Genomic DNA, 20,913 nt, shown 5'->3' with positions numbered 1-20,913 from the left:
TTAATCAAAAATAAAACAAGAAAAGCAAGAATCAAAATCAAAATCTAAAAATGATTATCCACTCACATAATTCAACAATGATTCTCTGCATAATTTTAAAAATAATTAAAAAATAATTGAAAATTTCTTGACTCTAATCCACCCAAAGTCAATTCTCCTCTAATCACGAATACAGAAGATCAAACCGAATTAAAACGAATCTAAAAATAAATATCAATTCGATCTCGAATACTCAATTCGCGATTATCAGACCACGCTACATAAGCATCCAGATAAGGAACCTTAAAAATCCGTATCGCGATAAAATCGGTACAAATAGAGCCACTGTCATGTACACAAACACAATTATCCACGGCGCAGTTAAAAGATCCGCCAAAACAGTTTCACGTGCAACAAAGAACGGAGGACAATGGTACTCACTATTGGTCGGTCGGTTTTTCGATTGAGAGCCGGCGAACGTGAGGCTGATCGGTATCAGGACCAGCCAACAGAGAAGAACGGAGACGAGTAGGATGAACGAAATCGACATAACCGAAAAGCGATCGTTCCGGTGGCCAAGGCGACACTAGTCGAACAGCCCTATCGACGTAAACGGTGCCGCGTTCGACTGGCATGCGTCGCTTTTTCGATTCACGCGCCGCCAACCGGCCACTCACGATCGGATTTCGAGGCGTGCGAACGCGGCTGGCGTGATACCGAATTTTGCGAGATCATTGAAATTTCCGAGACGACACGTGAGACACAGCCGATGGAATTCTGCCGCGACGGCGAAAACTTCTCGCGTGCCACGCACGATACACGGTCAAGGCTCCTTTTTCGATTGCCGCTATTTTATAAGCGGTTATATGGTTATATTCTGGGTTCAAAGAGAACTGAACATGGTTGGTTGATGTTTGGTGTTGATCTAAGTAGGAAACATTTTGCAGATACGAAGATGTGGAGTTCAGATGAGGATGTGGGACTTCGTATGAAAATGCAGATGTAAGACACTATGCAAGAATGAAGATGTGAGGCTTTATATAAAAATGAAGATATGAAATGTTCTGTAAAAGCTAGGATGTGGAACATTAAGTTCAGATGAGGATGTGGGAGTTTGTATGAAAATGCAGATGTAAGACGTTGTGCAAGAATGAAGATGTGACTCTTTATATACAAATGAAGATATGAAATGTTCTGCAAGAGCAAAGATGTGGAACATTAAGTACAGAGGATGATATGAAGCATTATATAGAAATGTAGATGTGACACATTATATGGAAATGAAGTCATGACACATTATATAGAAATGAAGACATGAAGCATTATATACGTAGAATTGAATATATGAAACAGTATGTAGGAATTAATGTATGACACGTTATATAGGAATGAACATATGACACATTATTATAGAAATGAATATGTGACACATTATATAAGAATGAATATGTATATGATACATTATATAGAAATGAATATACGACACTTTATGTGGAAATGAATATATGACACACTACATAGAAATGAATATATGACACATTATTATAGAAATGAATATATGACACACTACATAGAAATGAATATATGACACATTATATAGAAATGAAGACATGAAGCATTATATACATAGAATTGAACATATGAAACATTATGTAGGAATTAATATATGACACATTATGTAGGAATGAACATATGACACATTATTGTAGAAATGAATATATGACACACTACATAAGAATGAATATGTATATGACATATCAGATAGAAATGAATATACGATACTTTATGTGGAAATGAATATATGACACATTACATAGAAATGAATATACGACACTTTATGTGGAAATGAATATATGACACATTACATAGAAATGAATATACGACACTGTATGTGGAAATGAATATATGACACACTACATAAAAATGCAAGTACAAAGAGCACTATACAGAAACAAAGATATAAAACACTACACAAAAATGTACAAATGAGACCTTATGTCTATAAGAAGAAATTTGAAGGTGACAATAATTGCAAGTACAAAAGCAGCCCTTAATAACCATGCTAATTATTGTTCCTTTAGAGTATGTTCATAGAAGAAGAATTACTAAAAGGCAAGAATTAGTCATTAACATCAGTATTATAACTTGAATAGCCAGGAGTGAACAACCCTTACTAACTATCCTAATTAAATAGACACCTTGAGGCTATAGCTATCACAAGGCACCGTTCATAGTTGTATGTGATGGTGACATGTGGAAGTCGTCTTAACAATTACAGAATAGTAAGTATTAAAGTATATAGTACTAAAAGTATTTGAATTCTCACGTCCCTGAATCTGTAGATCGCAAATTCTCACATGAACAAATGAACCAATCCTTAAATTAGCCAGTGTCCAAATCAGTTAGTATTCAAATCAGCTAGTGTCCAAATCACCCAATGACTAAATCACCTAATTCCCAAATTATCCAATTCCCAAATCAGCCAGTGTCCAAATCAGCTAGTGTCCAAATCACCCAATGACTAAATCACTTAATTCCCAAATCACCCATTCACCAAATCACCCATCCATCTAATCATGCATCCACCATACCACCCATCCATCTAATCACCCATCCAGCAAATCACCCATCCACTGAATCAACCAATCCATCTAATCACCTATCCACTAAATCACTCCTCCACCAAATCACCCATCCACCAAATCACCCATCCACTGAATCACTCATCCACCAAATCACCCATCCACTAAATCACTCATCCACCAAATCACCCATCCACTAAATCACTCATCCACCAAATCACCCAATCCCCAAATCACCCATTCACCAAATCACCCATCCACTAAACCACCCAATCCTCAAATCACCCATCCACCAAATCACTCATCCACTAAATCACTCATCCACCAAATCACCCATCCACTAAATCACTCATCCACCAAATCACCCATTCACCAAATCACCCATCCACTAAACCACCCAATCCTCAAATCACCCATCCGCCAAATCACCCATCCACCAAATCACTCATCCACCAAATCACCCATCCACTAAACCACCCAATCCTCAAATCACCCATCCACCAAATCGCCCATCCACCAAATCACTCATCCACCAAATCACCCATCCACTAAATCACTCATCCACCAAATCACCCAATCCCCAAATCACCCATCCACTAAACCACCCAATCCTCAAATCACCCATCCACCAAATCACCCATCCACCAAATCACCCATCCACTAAATCACCCATCCACCAAATCACTTATCCATCTAATCACCCATCCACCAAACCACCCAATCCTCTAACCACCCATCCACCCAATCCCAAATCCCTAAAGCACCCAAACCCCAAAAGAACATATCCCCACAAAAATTCAAACATCGCCAAGTCCACAAAAGGACACCAGCCAAGTCAGAGAAACTCAAACACCATAAAAAAGGCGTTATCGGTAGTTTAAGAGCGTTATCTGGTGAGAGGCAGAACCAGTCGTACAGACAAGCATCTCTCAGCGAGATCTCGATGATAGCGCGAGAAAAATACGCGGCGATAAGAGGAACAGGAAGAGCCCGACGTTTCCCGCGGCAGTTTCACCGGTCCGAGCGTTAACGTGACGCGTCAATATTTGGCGATAGTCGGCACTGTGCACACGTTTGCCCAAAGAGATTAAGCCTATTTTGCTCGTGGTCTGCGCGCGTGCGTGCGTCAGGTGCTACGCTCGACGAAGGCCCCAAGGGATATTTAAGTCCACCTTGTGCTATTCTTAATGGAGGTGTCGCACGATTGGACTCTTGCGAGGGAATTTTGCTGGTGTTAGTTTGGCGTTGGGTTCTATGGCATTTAGAGCTATGGATCATGGCATGATCCATAACGCTTATATATTATTTATATTAATATTGTAATGTTGTATGGGAGAGTTTGTGGATTTCTAGAGTTTGGAATGTGGAATGCAGTGGGTTGCATTTAGGGTCTGTTGCTCTTTGCCTGATACCACATCTCATAGCTCTTTTTCATTTGTTAGATTGGTGTAGAAGTTGGAGTAGTGTTATAGTAGTATTATAGTAGTGTTATAGTAGTGTTATAGTAGTATTATAGTAGTATTATAGTAGTATTATAGTAGTGTTATAGTAGTATTATAACAGGACTATAGTAGTATTATAGTAGAGTTATAGTAGTATTATAGTAGTATTATAGTAGTATTATAGTAGTATTATAACAGTATTATAGTAGTATTATAGTAGTGTTATAACAGTATTATAGTAGTATTATAGTAGTGTTATAGCAATGTTATAGTAGTGTTATAGTAGTATTAAAGTAGTATTATAGTAGTGTTATAGTAGTATTATAACAGTATTATAGCAGTATTATAGTAGTATTATAACAGTATTATAGTAGTATTATAGTAGTGTTATAACAGTATTATAGTAGTATTATAGTAGTGTTATAGTAGTATTATAACAGTATTATAGCAGTATTATAGTAGTATTATAACAGTATTATAGTAGTATTATAGTAGTATTATAACAGTATTATAATAGTATTATAGTAGTATTATAGCAGTATTATAGTAGTATTATAGTAGTGGGCAGTAGGACATTTAGAGCTATGTCTGCTGATCATTGGTTGACCACAGTTTAAGTCAGAGCAATTTTAATATTTTAATAGTTCTGTAGTGCTAAGTTACTGTGCTTCCTAAATCCTCAGATCTCTAAGTCCTCACACTCCTAAATTTTCAAATACCCAAATTTTCATATCCCAAAATCCCTAAATTCCCAAATCCTAAAATCTTCAAATTGTCACATTCTCAAATCCTAAAATCCCCAAATTCTCACATTCCTGAATCCCTAAATCCTCAAATTCTCACCTCATCGAATCCCTAAATCCCCAAAGTCTCACATCACCACATCCCTAAATCCCTAAATTCTCACGTCACCAAATCACTAAATCCCCAAATCCTTAAATTCTCGAATTCTCACATATCCAAATCCCTAAGTCCCCAAATTCTCACATCTCCGAATCCCTAAATCCCCAAATTCTCACCTCACCAAATCCCTAAATCCCCAAATCCTAAAATCCCCAAAATCTCACGTCCCCAAATCTCTAAATCCCCCAATTCTCACAACTCCAAATCCCTAAATCCCCAAATTCTAAAATTCCCAAAATCTCACGTCCCCAAATCCCTAAATCCCCAAATTCTCATATCTCCAAATCCCTAAATCCACAAATTCTCACCTCACCAAATCCCCAAATCCTAAAATCCCCAAAATCTCACGTCCCCAAATCTCTAAATCCCCCAATTCTCACAACTCCAAATCCCTAAATCCCCAAATCCACAAATTTCCAAAAAATTTCCTCCAACATCTCGCACCCTGCAGTTGCCCGTCACCTCCTTATAGGGCACTTGACCCGCCCATCACCGTTTTATACGATCCGTGAATTACGAGATGAAGCAATTCCCAAAAGACATGAACGAGGAATTTAATAATACCCTTGATCGTAAAAGGGTTGGCTATCGACCAAACTATTCTATTATCCTTAAAAGATCTTAATAAAATTTCCTCCCCAAATAAATGTCAATCTCCCCCAAATTTCCTCTCAAACATTCATCTACTAAAACTATAATTATCTATAATTTATCTGTAAGAGAAATGACAAGTACAACAATTAAAACTAAAAAAGAAATAATCATATCAGTACTGAAATATTGAAAGTAAAATAAAAATTGACAAACGTAAAATAAAATTAAGTATAAAATGATATCGAAAGATGAGTTCAACGAATCGAGATCTGCCATAAATTTCCAAAGGTCACATGAATAAACCAGGAAAAATTCCAGCGTAATGCCGTTGCAGAGGACAGAGAGGATTCCTCGGGTGGAAACAGCATTCGCTAGATAATATTCAAACCGAGTATCGTATCCTGAAGGAAATCACGTGACTCGGCGACAAACGACGTAGTTATTCATTATTCCTACTAATTTTAATTCTCATTCTGCGTTTCTATGCGAAGAAAGCTGAATGAAAACCTTTTGACGATGTTTCATTAGTTAACAAAACATTGTTGATGCTTTTGTACGCGTTAAGATTTGTCAAACAGCCGACCCAGACAATGACAGGTTACTTTCTTCTTGAACGAACGCGATAGTACACTTTCGTGGAAGTGTACTCGTGTATGAAAAGAGGCTCGTGTGTTCTAAAGTAGTTCCCTGAAGTGCGGCCATTTGGAATTCGTTCGTGCGTAAAAGGAAAGCACTTCCGGGGAACGAGTCAATCCGGAAGCTTGCTAAAAGCATGCTTGGAAATTGAAGCACTGAATTCCTTTAAAATCGTCTGTGATTATCGCTTAAGGGTTGCAATCGAATCAATTCAAACACGTCACTATTCTACTTTAGATTTCTCTGGAAAAATTAGAAAATTTATGTGCTTTCACTGATCAATATTTTTTTCGAACGAGGTGACTGCAGATGGCCATATAGCGAGACTCTATATTAATTTATAATATTATCAGTTTGTATGATCACAACTTTATTATCACTATGTATATTAACCACATATTTTTTTTGAACGACGTCAATGACTGTAGATGGCCATATAGCGAGACTCTGTATTAATATATAATATTATCAGTTTATATGATCACAACTTTATTATTACTATGTATATTAAACACATATTTTTTTTAAACGACGTCAATGACTGCAGATGGCCATACAGCGAGACTCTATATTAATATATAATATTATCAGTTCGTATGATCACAACTTTATTATCACTATTTATATTAAACATATATTTCTTTTAAACGACGTCAATGACTGCAGATGGCCATATAGCGAGACTCCACTTAGACCTTGAATATCTGCACGTTTGACAATTGGATCACTTCTCCATTTACACGTACTTCTGAGAGGTTGAACATGATTAATATCTTGCAAATTTGGGAATTTTTAAGTATTTAAACTTCAGAAGTTTGATTGCAGATGGCCATATAGCGAGACTGTATATTAATATACAATATTATCACTGTATGATCACAACTTTATTATCACTATGCATATTAAACACACATTTTTCTCAAACGACGTCAGTGACTGCAAATGGCCATATAGCGAGTCTCTACTTAGACCTTACATCTGCACGTTTAACAATTGGAGGACTTCTCTAACTACACGTTCTTTAATCTGAAAGGTTGAACAAGATTAATATCTTGCAAATTTGGGAATTTTTAAGTATTTAAACTTCATAAGTTTGATTGCAGATGGCCATATAGCGAGATTTCAGACTTCTGAACATTTTAAAGACCTGATTTATGAATTCACACAATTTGAAAATTGATGTCACTTAAAATTTCTAAATTTTTCAAAAATATTCGCATTATTATAAATTTATTTAACAAGTGCATAAATTTATTTAATAAATACATGAATTTATTTGCCACACAAGTTTGAAATTAACAAATTTAACTTTCTAAAAAATCTTGACGAATAATAAACAAATAAATGTATGCATCTTAAAAGGTCCTCAAGAAAAAGGCAATATAACCAAAGTCTAATTTTAGTATCTCAAATCGTCGCCCAACACGCATCAGTTTAAAATCGACAAAAAGAAATTGTTAATGAAGTTTCTATGGAGATGTTGTATGGGTATTCCATTGATCGGTCGGATAAAAATACACTGTTCATTTACGTAACGACCGGTGTAACCATAAATTTTTCACAGGGACTTTTCGTGTTGTTTCGTAACGTAAAGGTGGCACGCGACCACGAAGTGGATTGCACGATAAAAATTTGACTCCATCGTACGAGGTCGCTTGGCCTTGCCTCTGCGCTACTCCTTTTCTTGCATCGTCGACGCTAAATGCAGAGAGCAGTCTTCAATTTTTATAGCATTGCTAGGTTGATTAATGAGGGTTCGTGTTACGGGACTCGGTGTTATAGCACCTTGCATTTTAGTACACCTTGCATTTAGAAATTTATGTTGGAAATTCGGTTTGAGGTAATTTAGAAATTTTGAGAGTGGGAAGGTGAGGAGTTGGGGATTTAGGAATTTTGGGAATTTGGGAATTTGGGGAGTTGGGGATTTGGAAAATTATGGAATTGGAAGTTTGGAAATTTGGGGGGTGAGTGTTCGGAAATTTGAGAATTTAGGGAGTTGAGAATTTGGGAATTTGAGAAATTAGGGGGTTGAAAATTTGGGGAGTTGAGAATTTGGAAAATTATGGAATTGGAAGCTTGGAAATTTGGGGTGTAAGTGTTTGGAAATTTGAGAATTTAGGGGGTTGAGAATTTGGGGATTTGAGAATTTAGGGGGTTGAGAATTTGGAAAATTATGGAATTGGAAGTTTGGAAATTTGGGGGGTGAGAATTTGGAAATTTGAGAATTTAGAGGGTTGAGAATTTGGAAAATTATGGAATTGGAAGTTTGGAAATTTGGGGGGTGAGAATTTGGAAATTTGAGAATTTAGAAGGTTGAGAATTTGGAAAATTAGGGAATTGGAAGTTTGGAAATTTGGGGGGTGAGTATTTGGAAATTTGAGAATTTAGGAGGTTGAGAATTTGGAAATTTAAGAATTTGAAAAATTATGGAATTGGAAGATTGGAAATTTGGGGGATGAGTGTTTGGAAATTTCAGAATTTAGGGGGTTGAGAATTTGGGGATTTAGAGATTTGCTAATCTTCAAAAATGTAACTAATATTAATACTAAATATTAAACAAATAATTTACAAAACCTTCTAAGCAAAAATTCAGAAATCTCTCAAATGTCCATATTATTGAATCTCCAAGTCTCCACATTATCCAGTAATGCCCACAAGAATCATACAAAGCAATCAAAGACTATTACAATGAGTACCAAAGCAAGATTAAATCTGACTCGACTTTCTCTAAAATCTCTCCTTTCACAAAGTATCAAAAGGGAATAAATGTAAAAAACTAACCACGTCGAGCAAGAGAAATGCAAACGGGATTACGAATAGGAAGCTCGTTGCTCGTTGTCAATGACACGCTTTGGTTCACGATATCTCGTTGCTGTGCTGGTGACAGAGTGCAAACGCAGGCGAATTGCAACGACGCGTGCACCTGACGCCTATTACGGATCGTTGGGTTTCGCCTGATCCTGATGGAGCAAAAATGCTGATTCGAATGGAACCGTGTCCCATTCATACTTCTCTTCGAACAATCGGCCGATAATTCTATGGCAACTACGATCGATTGAAGACGAATTTAATAATCCTGCACAAAACTTCCGTTGAAATTAATTAAATCATATCATGGTTAATTATAATCTATTATTTAAATGATATTAGATAATAATTCTTTTTTATATTGGTAGTCAATAATTCTCCTTTTTTTAATATCGAGAAACAAATTGTTCAGGAACGAAAATTATTCACTAATATAATTGAAAAAGTATGAACAAACTTTCAATACTTTTTGTAATCTCATTTTTTTAAATTTATAAAAATATATGAATATTCTTCTTTGCATTAACTACCCATCATTTTTTCTAAATTTATTACAACCTAACCTATAAAAATTTCGTCTACAAAATTTTCTCTTTATAAAGTCCAAAATCGGCCATCTTGTGTAGTCGGCCATTCTGAAACTTCTGAAGAGACTCCACAGAAATCTAACCTACGAGAATTTCTTTTGGGTAATTTCCTCTAGCGTTAGTTGCATTGTAAGTTTCAAAATCAGCCATCTTGTGCAGTCCGCCATTTTGTAACTTCCGAATAATTTTCAGAGAAGCCTAACCTACGAGAAATTCTTCTATAAAATTTTCTCTTGCATTAATTGCATTGCAAGTTCTAAAATCGGCCATCTTGTGCAGTCGTCCATTTTGTAACTTCAGAAGAGACTCCACAAGAACCTAATCTATGAGAGAACCTTCTATAAAATTTTCTCTTGCATGAGTTATATTGCAAGTTCCAAAAACAGCCATCTTGTGCAGTCGTCCATTTTGCACCTTCCGTACGACGCTCAATACCCGCCTGTCCGATAAATAATCGTCCCCATGATACAACCATCACAGCACAGATGAACCTATGTATTTAAACATACAACATCCTGCCAGAAGATTCCAAAATTATCCAAATTTCGAGAGTATCTGAATCAGCTCGGTCATCGTCGAAATTAGGCACGAAATGAATCGTCCCTGAATAAACAATAGCACCGTTCATAGATCGTCCATCGCTGGACGTTCTGGCAATATATAGATCAAAGGTTGCCAGCAATGGTACCAGCGACGGTACCATTAATAGTACAGAATGAAACGAGAAAGGGGCGGCGTTTCGTTGGTCTGGAACGCGGGGAACACCTTCGTCTCACGGCGGAGAGGAACGAGGAGAGGATAACGGTCTCCTGTCTCTTGTGAAACGGCCGTCGTTCAAGCGGACTCGCGAAACACGCCTCGAAAATAGTAGCCGGGCTCGTAAAGTCTTTTGTTGCGACCGCGAAACGTCGCATTCTCATCGCGTCGTCCCCGGGCTTTCCTCTCGTCTCGTTTCTTTTCTGTCTGTCCGTCGACCAACGTCTCTTACACATCGGCGCCACGACGCCTTTCGTCGATGACTTTGACCTTTCAACCCTATACTACTCGTGGGAATTTACATTTTTATTCTTGACTTTTATTGCGGCGGAATTCCGAAATTCTTTTGCGGCGATATAACGAGGGTGATAGATAACGTACATGTAGATAGATACAAGATAGTATGGGTGTATTATAGGTATAGTATAGATTAGCATAGGTAGATAGGGTGATAGGTGAAGATATCTGGTGTAATATCATATTCGGCGATATAATGAGGGTGATAGATAAGATACATGTAGATAGATACAAGATAGTATGGGTGTACTATAGGTGTAGTATAGATTAGCGTAGGTAGATAGGGTGATAGATGAAGATATCTAGTGTAGTATCATGTACGGCGATATAACGAGGGTGATAGATTAGATACATGTAGATAGACACAAGATAGTATGGGTTACTATAGGTGTATTATAGATTAGTATAAGTAGATAGGATGATACGTGTAAGTATCTGGTGTAGTGTCATGTACGGCGATATAATGCGAGAGCGATAATTCGTACAATAAGCTTATAGGTTTAACAGGGTGTAGGTAATGACACGTGTGATAAGCATAAATAATACCATATGTGATAATATAATGCGTAGATAATGACACATGTGAGGATACATCGCATAGATAATACCATGCATGGCGATATAACGCATGGCTTATACTATCAGTGATACAGGATGTAGGTAATAGTATTTGCAACTATATAGCATGTTAGTAATACAATACGTTAGTAAAACCACACACGTGACATGTGTGCATGGTGAAATCGCCCATAGGCAATATAACGCGTGGCAATATAACGTGAGGTGATACAACACCTACATAATACACCTTGTAGGTAATCTAATTAATAACGATTCTGACTATGAACTTCTTAATTTAGAAAATAGTGAATTTATGTAAATGCAAGATGAATCATCCCCCTAAAATCACAATATTCCGATATTAATAACCCTCGCACCTTCACAAACGAAGAACAATCAACATCTTCCAAGACTGAATTAAACTCGAAGCAGACTCGACATTGATAAAAGGGGATGAAACCAGGGGTTCCATTCGTAAATTCGTACGAATCACTTCCGTTAGCCACCCTAGATGCATCGAGGGTGTGTTCCAGCTCGATTGATCCTGCGGGAAGAACAAAGACGCGGCCGTGGTCGCTTAAAGGTTCCCTAAGAAGGCCAGAAAATCCCTAGGGACGACGCAGCTGTGCGGAGAAAGAGGGGAGTCGACAGAGACAATTTTCGCGCGATTCATTCCGCACCCCTCTTCGTGTAGCCGGTCGCAGATACTCGAGGCAGAGCTTTTCATCCCTTAGGAACGAACGGGAACCCCTGGATGCTGGCCACTCGATAATGAGCAATTCGCTCTCCATTTCCCAGCCTTTTGTGCCGCCCTTTGTTGACGCGTGCCACGGACACACCCCCCTCCTTCGGGACTGTGTGTTCGTTAACTTGGCGTTTCGTTAAGGGTGAAAGGACGAAATTTCGTCGGATCAACGGGATTTCGGGGACCTTGGAACGGGATTAGAGCTTCCTGATGGAGACGCGTGCAATGGGGGTGCTGGATTTTTCGAACAGCTGGTTGTTTACGGGGTTCGACAAAATCGATCACGCTAGATAGCAAAGTATTTAGGGGTGCGTTTCAATTTCGGGAAAACTATGCAAATCTTATGAAAATTTATTCTGCGTTTGAAATTATTTTTGAGAAATTATTCTCAAGATTTCTTGTATAATGCAATATAACGAGAGTCTGTTATAGTAAGCAATAATTTAATATTTCTTATCAAAGAAGAGGATCATAAAGTTATATGTGTATACTTAAGTAAACTACTCGAATAATATCCTATTTAATGTCTTACTTAATATGGCGATATATCGAGAGTTTACTTTATTGATCATACAACGATAAATCTACATATCTGACCACATATCTGAAGAACATAATCACAAAGTTTCATGTGCATACCTAAATAATCCACTCCTATATCCTATTTAGTGTCTTACTTAATATGGCAATATATCGAGAGTTTACTTTATTGATCATACAACGATAAATCTACATATCTGACCACATATCTGAAGAACATAATCACAAAGTTTCATGTGCATATCTAAATAATCCACTCCTATATCCTACTTAGTGTCTTACTTAATATGGCAATATATGAAGAGTCTACTCTATTTATCGCACAACGATAAATCTACATATCTGACCACATATTTAAAGAAGACAATCACAAAGTATTATGTGTATACCTCAATAATCTATTCATATATCTTACTTAGTGTTCTACTTAATATGGCAATATATGGAGAGTCTACTCTATTCATCGCACAACGATAAATCTACATATCTGACCACATATTTGAAGAAGGCAATCACAAAGTTTTATGTGTATACCTAAACAATCTATTCATGTATCTTACTGAGCGTTCTCCTGAATATGGCAATATACGGAGAGTCCACTCTATTTATCGCACAACGATAAATCTACATATCTAAAGAAGACAATCACAAAGTTTTATGTGCATACCTAAGTAATCTACTCGATTAATATCCTATTTAGTGTCTTACTTAATACGGCAATATATCGAGAGTCTACTCTATTTACCGCACAGCACTAAATCCACATATCTAAAATCTAAAAAATGAATTGCAGTAACTTATTCATCGAAATAAACATTTTCGTTGATTGCTTCCGATAAGAAAGTGTATTACAATTTCATGCAGCCACTTTTAGCCGAGTGATTCGCTTCCTATAAACATTTTCAGCCGGAGTACGTAACGGGAAACGTCCATCGATTATTGAAGGAAAAATTGCTCGATTATTTAAAGGATGTCCGTCGTCCTCGATAGTGTATACGATATTGATGGTGATTGATGGTCAACGAAGAAAATGTAGGTAAATACTATGACATGGTCTGAATAAATAATAGTTGTTCGATTGTTAGCAGCTAGTTGTGAATTTTTCAATTGTCAACTGCATCTAGGTCATTCTGCTTTGTTCTTCAAATATTTGTACTTGTATCAATTATGAAAAGATCAAGTAAATACAATCTTACATTAAACATATTACATTTTACTTCATATTGTATTAAAAATTTCTGAACAACTAAATTAATTAAATATTTTAAAAAAAAATGTTAGCCATAAAAATTCTGAATTGGTAATTTATTTGTCTGCTTTTGTAAATTTTAATTTTCTACCTCAGAACCTAACCTAAAATTTAATAATTTGTACATTTTACTTGAACATGAATCTAAGGGGGGTTGAAAGAAAGGTGTGAACGATTAACTCAAGATGAAGTGATTTATAGGTTATAGATGAAAATTCAAGCACACTTTGCGCCGAATAATTCGAGTGCCGGTAACCTGAGCCTGGGTCAAGGTCGAAGTAATTGGTTAAAACGGCTGTTCGTGATGAAAAGAATTCGAACAGCTCTCGATAATTGCGCTCACGAACCCTTTTCAGCCCCGCAACCAACAGATTTGCTCGTTAAAAATCTCGTCAGCCTGTACACGTGTGTGCACGGATACAATTTTCAGTAAAAAGTCGGCTTAATATCGTGAAACGGGTATTTTTATTACTACTCGACATTTTGCTAAATCGCTGCTGGCAATTAGCTCGTTTACTTGTGAAATTAAATGTTTAATACCTTTCTGTTATTTTAATTTCATTTTGGGTTTGAGTATGAAGGTTAATTTTACATTAAAGGATCATTCGATGTAAATAACTCGTAGGTCACTAAAATCACTGGTAGATAACTAGATTTATTACTAATATAATATTTGTACTAATTAATATTTTTCACTGACATGACTGTTTGCTATGAAATTAATGAAAAAGCCCTGACGCACCAGGAGCGTCAGCCGCACCCTCAAACAAATTTCCTAAATTCTCAGACTCCCCAAATTTCAAAAAATTCCCCAATTTCCCCAATTTCCTAATTTCCTAATTTTCCAATTTTCCAATTTCCCAATTTCCCAATTTTCTAATTTCCTAATTTCCTAATTTCCTAATTTCTCAATTTCCCAATTTCGCAATTTCCTAATTTCCCAACTTCCCAATTTCCCAATTTCCTAATCTCCCCATTTCCCGATTTCCCAATTTTCTAATCTCCCCATTTCCCAATTTCCTAATTTCCCAAATTTCCCAATTTCCCAATTTCCTAATTTCCCAAATTTCCCAATTTCCCAATTTCCCAATTTCCCAAATTTCCCAATTTCCCAATTTTCCAATTTCCCAATTTCCTAATTTCCCAATATCCTAATTTCCCAATATCCTAATTTCCCAATATCCTAATTCCCCATTTCCCAATTTCCCAAGTTCCCAAATTCCAAAATTCCCTGATTTCCCCAATTCACTGACATATCTGTTTGCCATGAAATTAATGAAAAAGCCCTGACGCACCAGGAGCGTCAGCCACACCCTCAGACAGATCTCAAGATAAAACAAAAATATAAATATTCAGTATAAATAGTAAAATAGTAAAAAATATGCAAACAGTAAAAGAAGAATACTGACGTTCAGCTTAAGTTTCCCATCACGTATATAGCGTAATTAGCGGGCGCGAACAGCTCGTTTAACATCTGTTTCGAATTAGCAGCGGCGTTTTATAAGAAAGGGAATTCATGACAGGAAGGGAACGAAGGGTCTCATCAGGCACGTGCCAAGGAAGAAAAGTGCTTGAAAGGTAGCGGTGCGTGAAGCTGAATCCCCTGGTGCTTCTATCCAGCGCTAAATTAATTCTTTCATCGTGGAAATGAACATTCTCTGCGTTCTTCGTGACGAAATTGTAATAAGTTTTCGTGAAAAAATTTTTAATTTACGTAATTACATACTTTGTTACATTGTTGGAACGCCCTGTACATACCTCAAAAGATATCTCTTTTTTAGGAGGAAGTATAAGTATGATTATGGTAAATGGGAGACATTAATTATTAGTAAGATTTATTAAAAAGGAGGAGAAATGATGTTCTCAATATTTGAGCCACTATTTTTGAATCACCCTGTTGAAACTTAACTATGTAATTCAACGTAGGTTTCTTTATACTTGCTTTAGATAATTCAAAGTGGTTCTAAGTACACCATAATTGCGTTTAATTATGGTTATCCATTTGTGAAACACACTGTATATTAAAATTTTACTATCCATACTAATCTATAACTTTTTTAAACTCGTTTAAGATTATTCTAACTGGTTCTAAATGAAAAGTAGATCTTAATAGCACTTAATCAAGACTACCCATTTCTGAAACGTCCTGTATATTAAAATTTCTCTATCTACCAATTTAAAACTTCTTTATCCTTAAGATAATTCTAACTGCTCCTAAGTGAAATGTAGTCTCAATAGTTCTTAAACAGAAATACCCATTTTTGAAACGACCTGTACATTAAATTTTCACTATCTACTAATTTAAAACTTCTTCATCATCGTCTAAGATAATTCTAACTGGTTCTAAGTGAAGAGAAGTTCTCAATAGCACTTAATCAGGACTACCTATTTGTGAAACGTCCTGTACATTAAAATTTCACTATCTACAATTTAAAACTTCTTCTCAAAGAAGCTTTAAATAAAGTATAAACTAACCTCAAGATAATTCTAACTGGTTCTAAGTAGACCCTAATTGCATTTAATTACCATCACCCACTTTTGAAACACCCTGTATAAAAACCTGGCTATCTCAACCTTATCCTTGCTTCAGTTAAAGGCATTTCACTTACAAAAAGATAATGACATTAATTACGATCACCCATTTTTGAATCACTCTGTACATTAGAACCCTTATCTGCACAAACTTGCAAACAGGTCCTTAAGTAGCGATACGAAATAATGTGAGCGGATAATTACAATCCTGATGATAAAAGTTAACTTCCACAAAGTTGCTCGTAACTCCCAAGAAGCAATCGAGGGTACGTCGACTGAAAACGAACGTGTTAGTGTGTGCGTGTGATAGAACGTGCGAAGGGAAGGGTGCGCCATGTTGTCTGGCCGCCCCGCATTGCGCCAGTGAACTCGGCAAAATCCCGGACACAACCCGGCCACCCGTATCTTTCACTCGATACCCTTTTCGCGAAACTATCTCCGCCATAGCTCACGCCAGAAATACATCAAAACATTCCTCGGCGATATATGAAATAATTCCGTTTCGGGCAGCAGACATCGGGCCACAATTTGCAGCGTAATAAATGGGGTTCGATGAATGGCGTTCGAACTGAATAAAAATGTATAAAGGTCTGCACAATGCTTATTTATGAGCACTGTCAGAATTAACGGATTTGCATTTGTATAGTGAATGGGTTAGTTACAATGTGACGTAACCGCCTTAGGCTTAAGGAATCGACCGGTTCCTAGATCAAAGTTATGCTATTTTGAATATGAGTGGTTTGCCGATGTAAATTGGTGGTGCGTCTTTCACGAGGAAGAAAGAGCAAGAACGAGGAAGGCAAATAAACCTTGCATGCTTACTGAGAATTTTAATTACTGCAAATACCTATGGAAATACTGGATCAAATTATTGAATAACTGACATAATATAAATCTTGCTTAAACTGCACCATAGTGAAAATGTTCATTAGGAAATTCAAATTTCCCGCCATGAGTGATATACGTAAGTCAAGCTATTTTACGTGAAAAGATTATATATCTTCTAAGATAACAGTGCGACTAACAATTAAACTGCTACGTCAATAAAAATCTTGTACAAGTAACATAATAGTCAAAATATGTATTTGAACATTCAAATTTCCCGCCATGGGTGATATACGTAAGTCAAGCTATTTTACGTGAAAAGATTATATATCTTCTAAGATAACAGTACGACTAATAATTAAACTGATTTATCAATAAAAATCTTGTACAAGTAACACAATATTCAATACATGTATTTGAACATTCAAATTTCCCGCCATAGATAATATACTTAATATACGAAATTATTCTACATGAAAAGTTTACAAATCTCCTACAGTAATACAATTAATAATTAAATAACTGAAACATCAATATAAATCTTGTACAAATAACACCACAGTCAAAAAGCGTATTTCAACATTCAAATTTCCCGCCATAGACAATACACATAATACCCGAAGTTATTTTGCATAAAACACTTATAAATCACCTTCAACGTTACTAGCATAACGAGTAAAGTAATAAAACAGTATAAAAATAGTTTTACGTCCGATATATTCGTGTTCAGCTACTTGGCGACTTACATAACCTCAAAATTATACGTCTCCGATCGACTGCACCTCTATTGTCCAACTTTCTTCTCTCTCGAGCGGATACAACGTCTCCTCCCCAGGACTCGTCCTCGTTTTCACCCCCTACAGCCTAGTTCCAGCGATGCGGATCGGATTTTAGGGCAAATACTCGCGGAAAAAACACAGTCCGAATCAATTTCTGACGCGGATCAGCCGCGGTGCCGCTACAGCGGATGCAGCCAGACTGAAACGGTTTCCGTGCCACGGCTCGTGGTTACGCTAATGGGGTCTGGAATCCTGGAGAGATCCTTGCCTTTTCGTCCTTGTTACCGCAGTCGATAAAACGGGGATAACTGGACGCGTCCAACTTGTTTCATCCCTCCATTTTATCGTGTACTATCACTTTCTTTTGGCGCATTGATCATATTGGCATGGGATGGTGAGAGTTATTGCTTGAGGGGATTTCAAGTTCTCTGAAGGTTAGGGACTTTTGAGATGTAACTAGTAATTTTTAGATTTTTTGAATTTTGTAATTTTAGAAATTATTTTTTTACTAATTTTCTAATTCCTGGATTGGGAAATTCTCAAATGAACAAATTTCCCAAATTCCCTAAATTTCCCAAAATCTCAGACTCTCCAAATTCCCCAAATTCCCAATTTCCCAATTTCCCAATTTCCCAATTTCCCAATTTCTCAATTTTCCAATTTCCCAATTTCCCAATTTCCCAATTTCCCAATTTCCCAATTTCCAAATTTCCAAATTTCCAAATTTCCAAATTTCTCAATTTCTCAATTTCCCAATTTCCCAATTTCCAAATTTCCATATTTCCCAATTTCCCAATTTCCCAATTTCCCAATTTCCAAATTTCCCAATTCCCAAATTTCCCAATTTCCAAATTTCCAAATTTCTCAATTTCCCAATTTCCATATTTCCCAATTTCCCAATTTCCCAATTTCCCAATTTCCTAATCTCCCAATTTCTCAATTTCCCAATTTCCCAATTTCCCAATTTCCTAATCTCCCAATTTCCCAATTTCCCCATTTCCTAATTTCCCCAATTCCCCAAATTCCCCAAATTCTCCATATCCCAAAATTCTCCAAATATCTCAAATATCCCAAGTTCCCTAAATTCCCAAAATTCTCTAAATATCCCAAATCCCCCAAATTTATAAAATTTCCAAAATTCCCCAAATTCCCCAAATGCCCCAAAATTCGAAAAATCCCTCATACTATTCCCCAAAGCGCAAAAAATCCCCAAACTCTGCAACTCATCCAAGTTTTCGTTAATTATATTTCCGGTAAGAGTATTTACTTGACCAAAGTAAGGGAAGAGAAGATTACTTGAGAACTGTTGCGCATAAATTGTGGGAGGGAAGTTGTACTCACCCTGGGAAGCAGTTTTCCGGATTTTCCTAGTAATTAGTTCCTTAACGAGGCAGAAATTGTAGTTCCTGTTATATTTAACAGTAAGAGGGAGGACCGTCTGCGTTGTCATATGGGGAATGTATGGGGCGCCAGGTGTTGCAAACCGATCTGCTTATGTAACACCTGCCTTGCGGGAGGTACACCCGTGGAATTCTCATAAATTATACATACTTTCACGTACTCTGATAAACAAATATTTACTGCAAGCTTATTCATAAATTATGAATTACATAACTTGAACTGTTTATACAAATACTTTTTTGTTCATAAATTTTTGTGAAATGTACATCAAATTTTATATGTGATTTCAGATACTATTTATGCAAATTAACTACTTGAATATATCTCTATACAGAAGACGTATACAGAAGATTTTAATATAACTAAGTAATAATAAAGTTCAATGAGTCTGCTCATTTAAAAAAATTGATTAAAAGTAGTTAGGTGTGTTTCCACATACGAAAATACCACATGAAGCCTCACGGGACTTCATCATCGTTCAAAAGTGTCGAAAAGAGGGGTGAAAGAGGGGCTAAAAAAAGAATGCGCCACGGAAAACAAACAGCAACAAGATTTCGTATAGAATCAAAAAACCGAGTCTATTTTAAGGGGGTCCTAGACTAACACACCCAGCGACACATAAAGCACACAAGGAATAAACAATCTAAAGTGGTCGTCGAAGATGAGATCGTCGGTGAATTTACAAGTATGGGCCCATCGAACTAGACTCGTCAGGCGCCAAAAATAATGTCCCTTCGAATTTATTTGTTCTGTGAATTTATTCATCTCGCTTTTTCATATATGGAGTAATATGACTTTTTTAAGACACAATATTATATTAAATATTCATTAATTCAAATTTTATTATACTGTTTTAACTGTTTGCTAATATAACTTTAAACAATGGTCACAATTATCCTTAGCTTGTGTTGTAATTAATTTTGTTAAGGTTGGAATAGGCGGCCATCTTGTGGCTACTGCCATTTTATGTACAGCTAAGATGACCAAAAGTTACGGTCAAAAATTAATTTCTAGCTGTATATTATGGATTGTTGAAATGTTAGGTTATGCTTCAAATTTTAAATTAATTTCTAGCTTCTGTATATTATACAGTGGGTTGTTAAAATGTTAGGTTATGCTTCAAATTTTAAATTAATTTCTAAGTCTTGTATTATATAGTAAGTTGTTAAAATGTTAGATTATGTGCTTCAAATTTTAAATTAATTTCCAAGTCATGTATTATGCAGTGAGTTGTTAAAATGTTAGGTTATGTGCTTCAAGTTTTAAATTAATTTCTAAGCCTTGTATTATGCAGTGAATTGTTAAAATGTTAGGTTATGCTTCAAATTTTAAATTAATTTCTAAGTCTTGTATTATGGAGTGAGTTGTTAAAATGTTAGGTTATGTGCTTCAAATTTTAAATTAATTTCTAGTTCTCGTATTATGCAGTGAGTTGTTAAAATGTCAGGTTATGTGCTTCAAATTTTAAATCAATTTCTAAGACTTGTATTATGCAGTGAGTTGTTAAAATGTTAGGTTATGCTTCAAATTTTAAATTAATTTCTAAGCCTTGTATTATGCAGTGAGTTGTTAAAATGTTAGGTTATGCTTCAAATTTTAAATTAACTTCTAAGTCTTGTATTGTACAGTGAGTTGTTAAAATGTTAGGTTATGTGCTCCAAATTTTAAATTAATTTCCAAGTCATGTATTATGCAGT

General features: G+C 36.0%; 1 protein-coding gene across 6 annotated transcripts in view; it reads right to left on the bottom strand.

Annotated features, from left to right (window-relative positions):
• The window catches only part of LOC100879299 (protein kinase C-binding protein NELL1), a 95,188-nt gene that overhangs the window by 41,129 nt on the left and 33,146 nt on the right, over positions 1–20,913 (bottom strand). The window contains exon 1 of one of the 6 annotated variants that reach the window (XM_076540346.1): positions 421–839. The exons of the other annotated variants lie outside the window; for them this stretch is intronic. Coding sequence (XP_076396461.1) covers positions 421–529 — 109 coding nt within the window. The 5' untranslated portion in view covers positions 530–839. Of the gene's footprint in view, positions 1–420; positions 840–20,913 lie in introns of those variants that run through there. 6 annotated transcript variants of the gene reach the window in all.

Source organism: Megachile rotundata, chromosome 15, assembly GCF_050947335.1.
Source record: "Megachile rotundata isolate GNS110a chromosome 15, iyMegRotu1, whole genome shotgun sequence".
Taxonomy (NCBI): Eukaryota; Metazoa; Arthropoda; class Insecta; order Hymenoptera; family Megachilidae; genus Megachile; species Megachile rotundata.
Note: the sequence above shows the minus strand (reverse complement) of the source record. Positions and strands in the feature narration are given on the sequence as shown.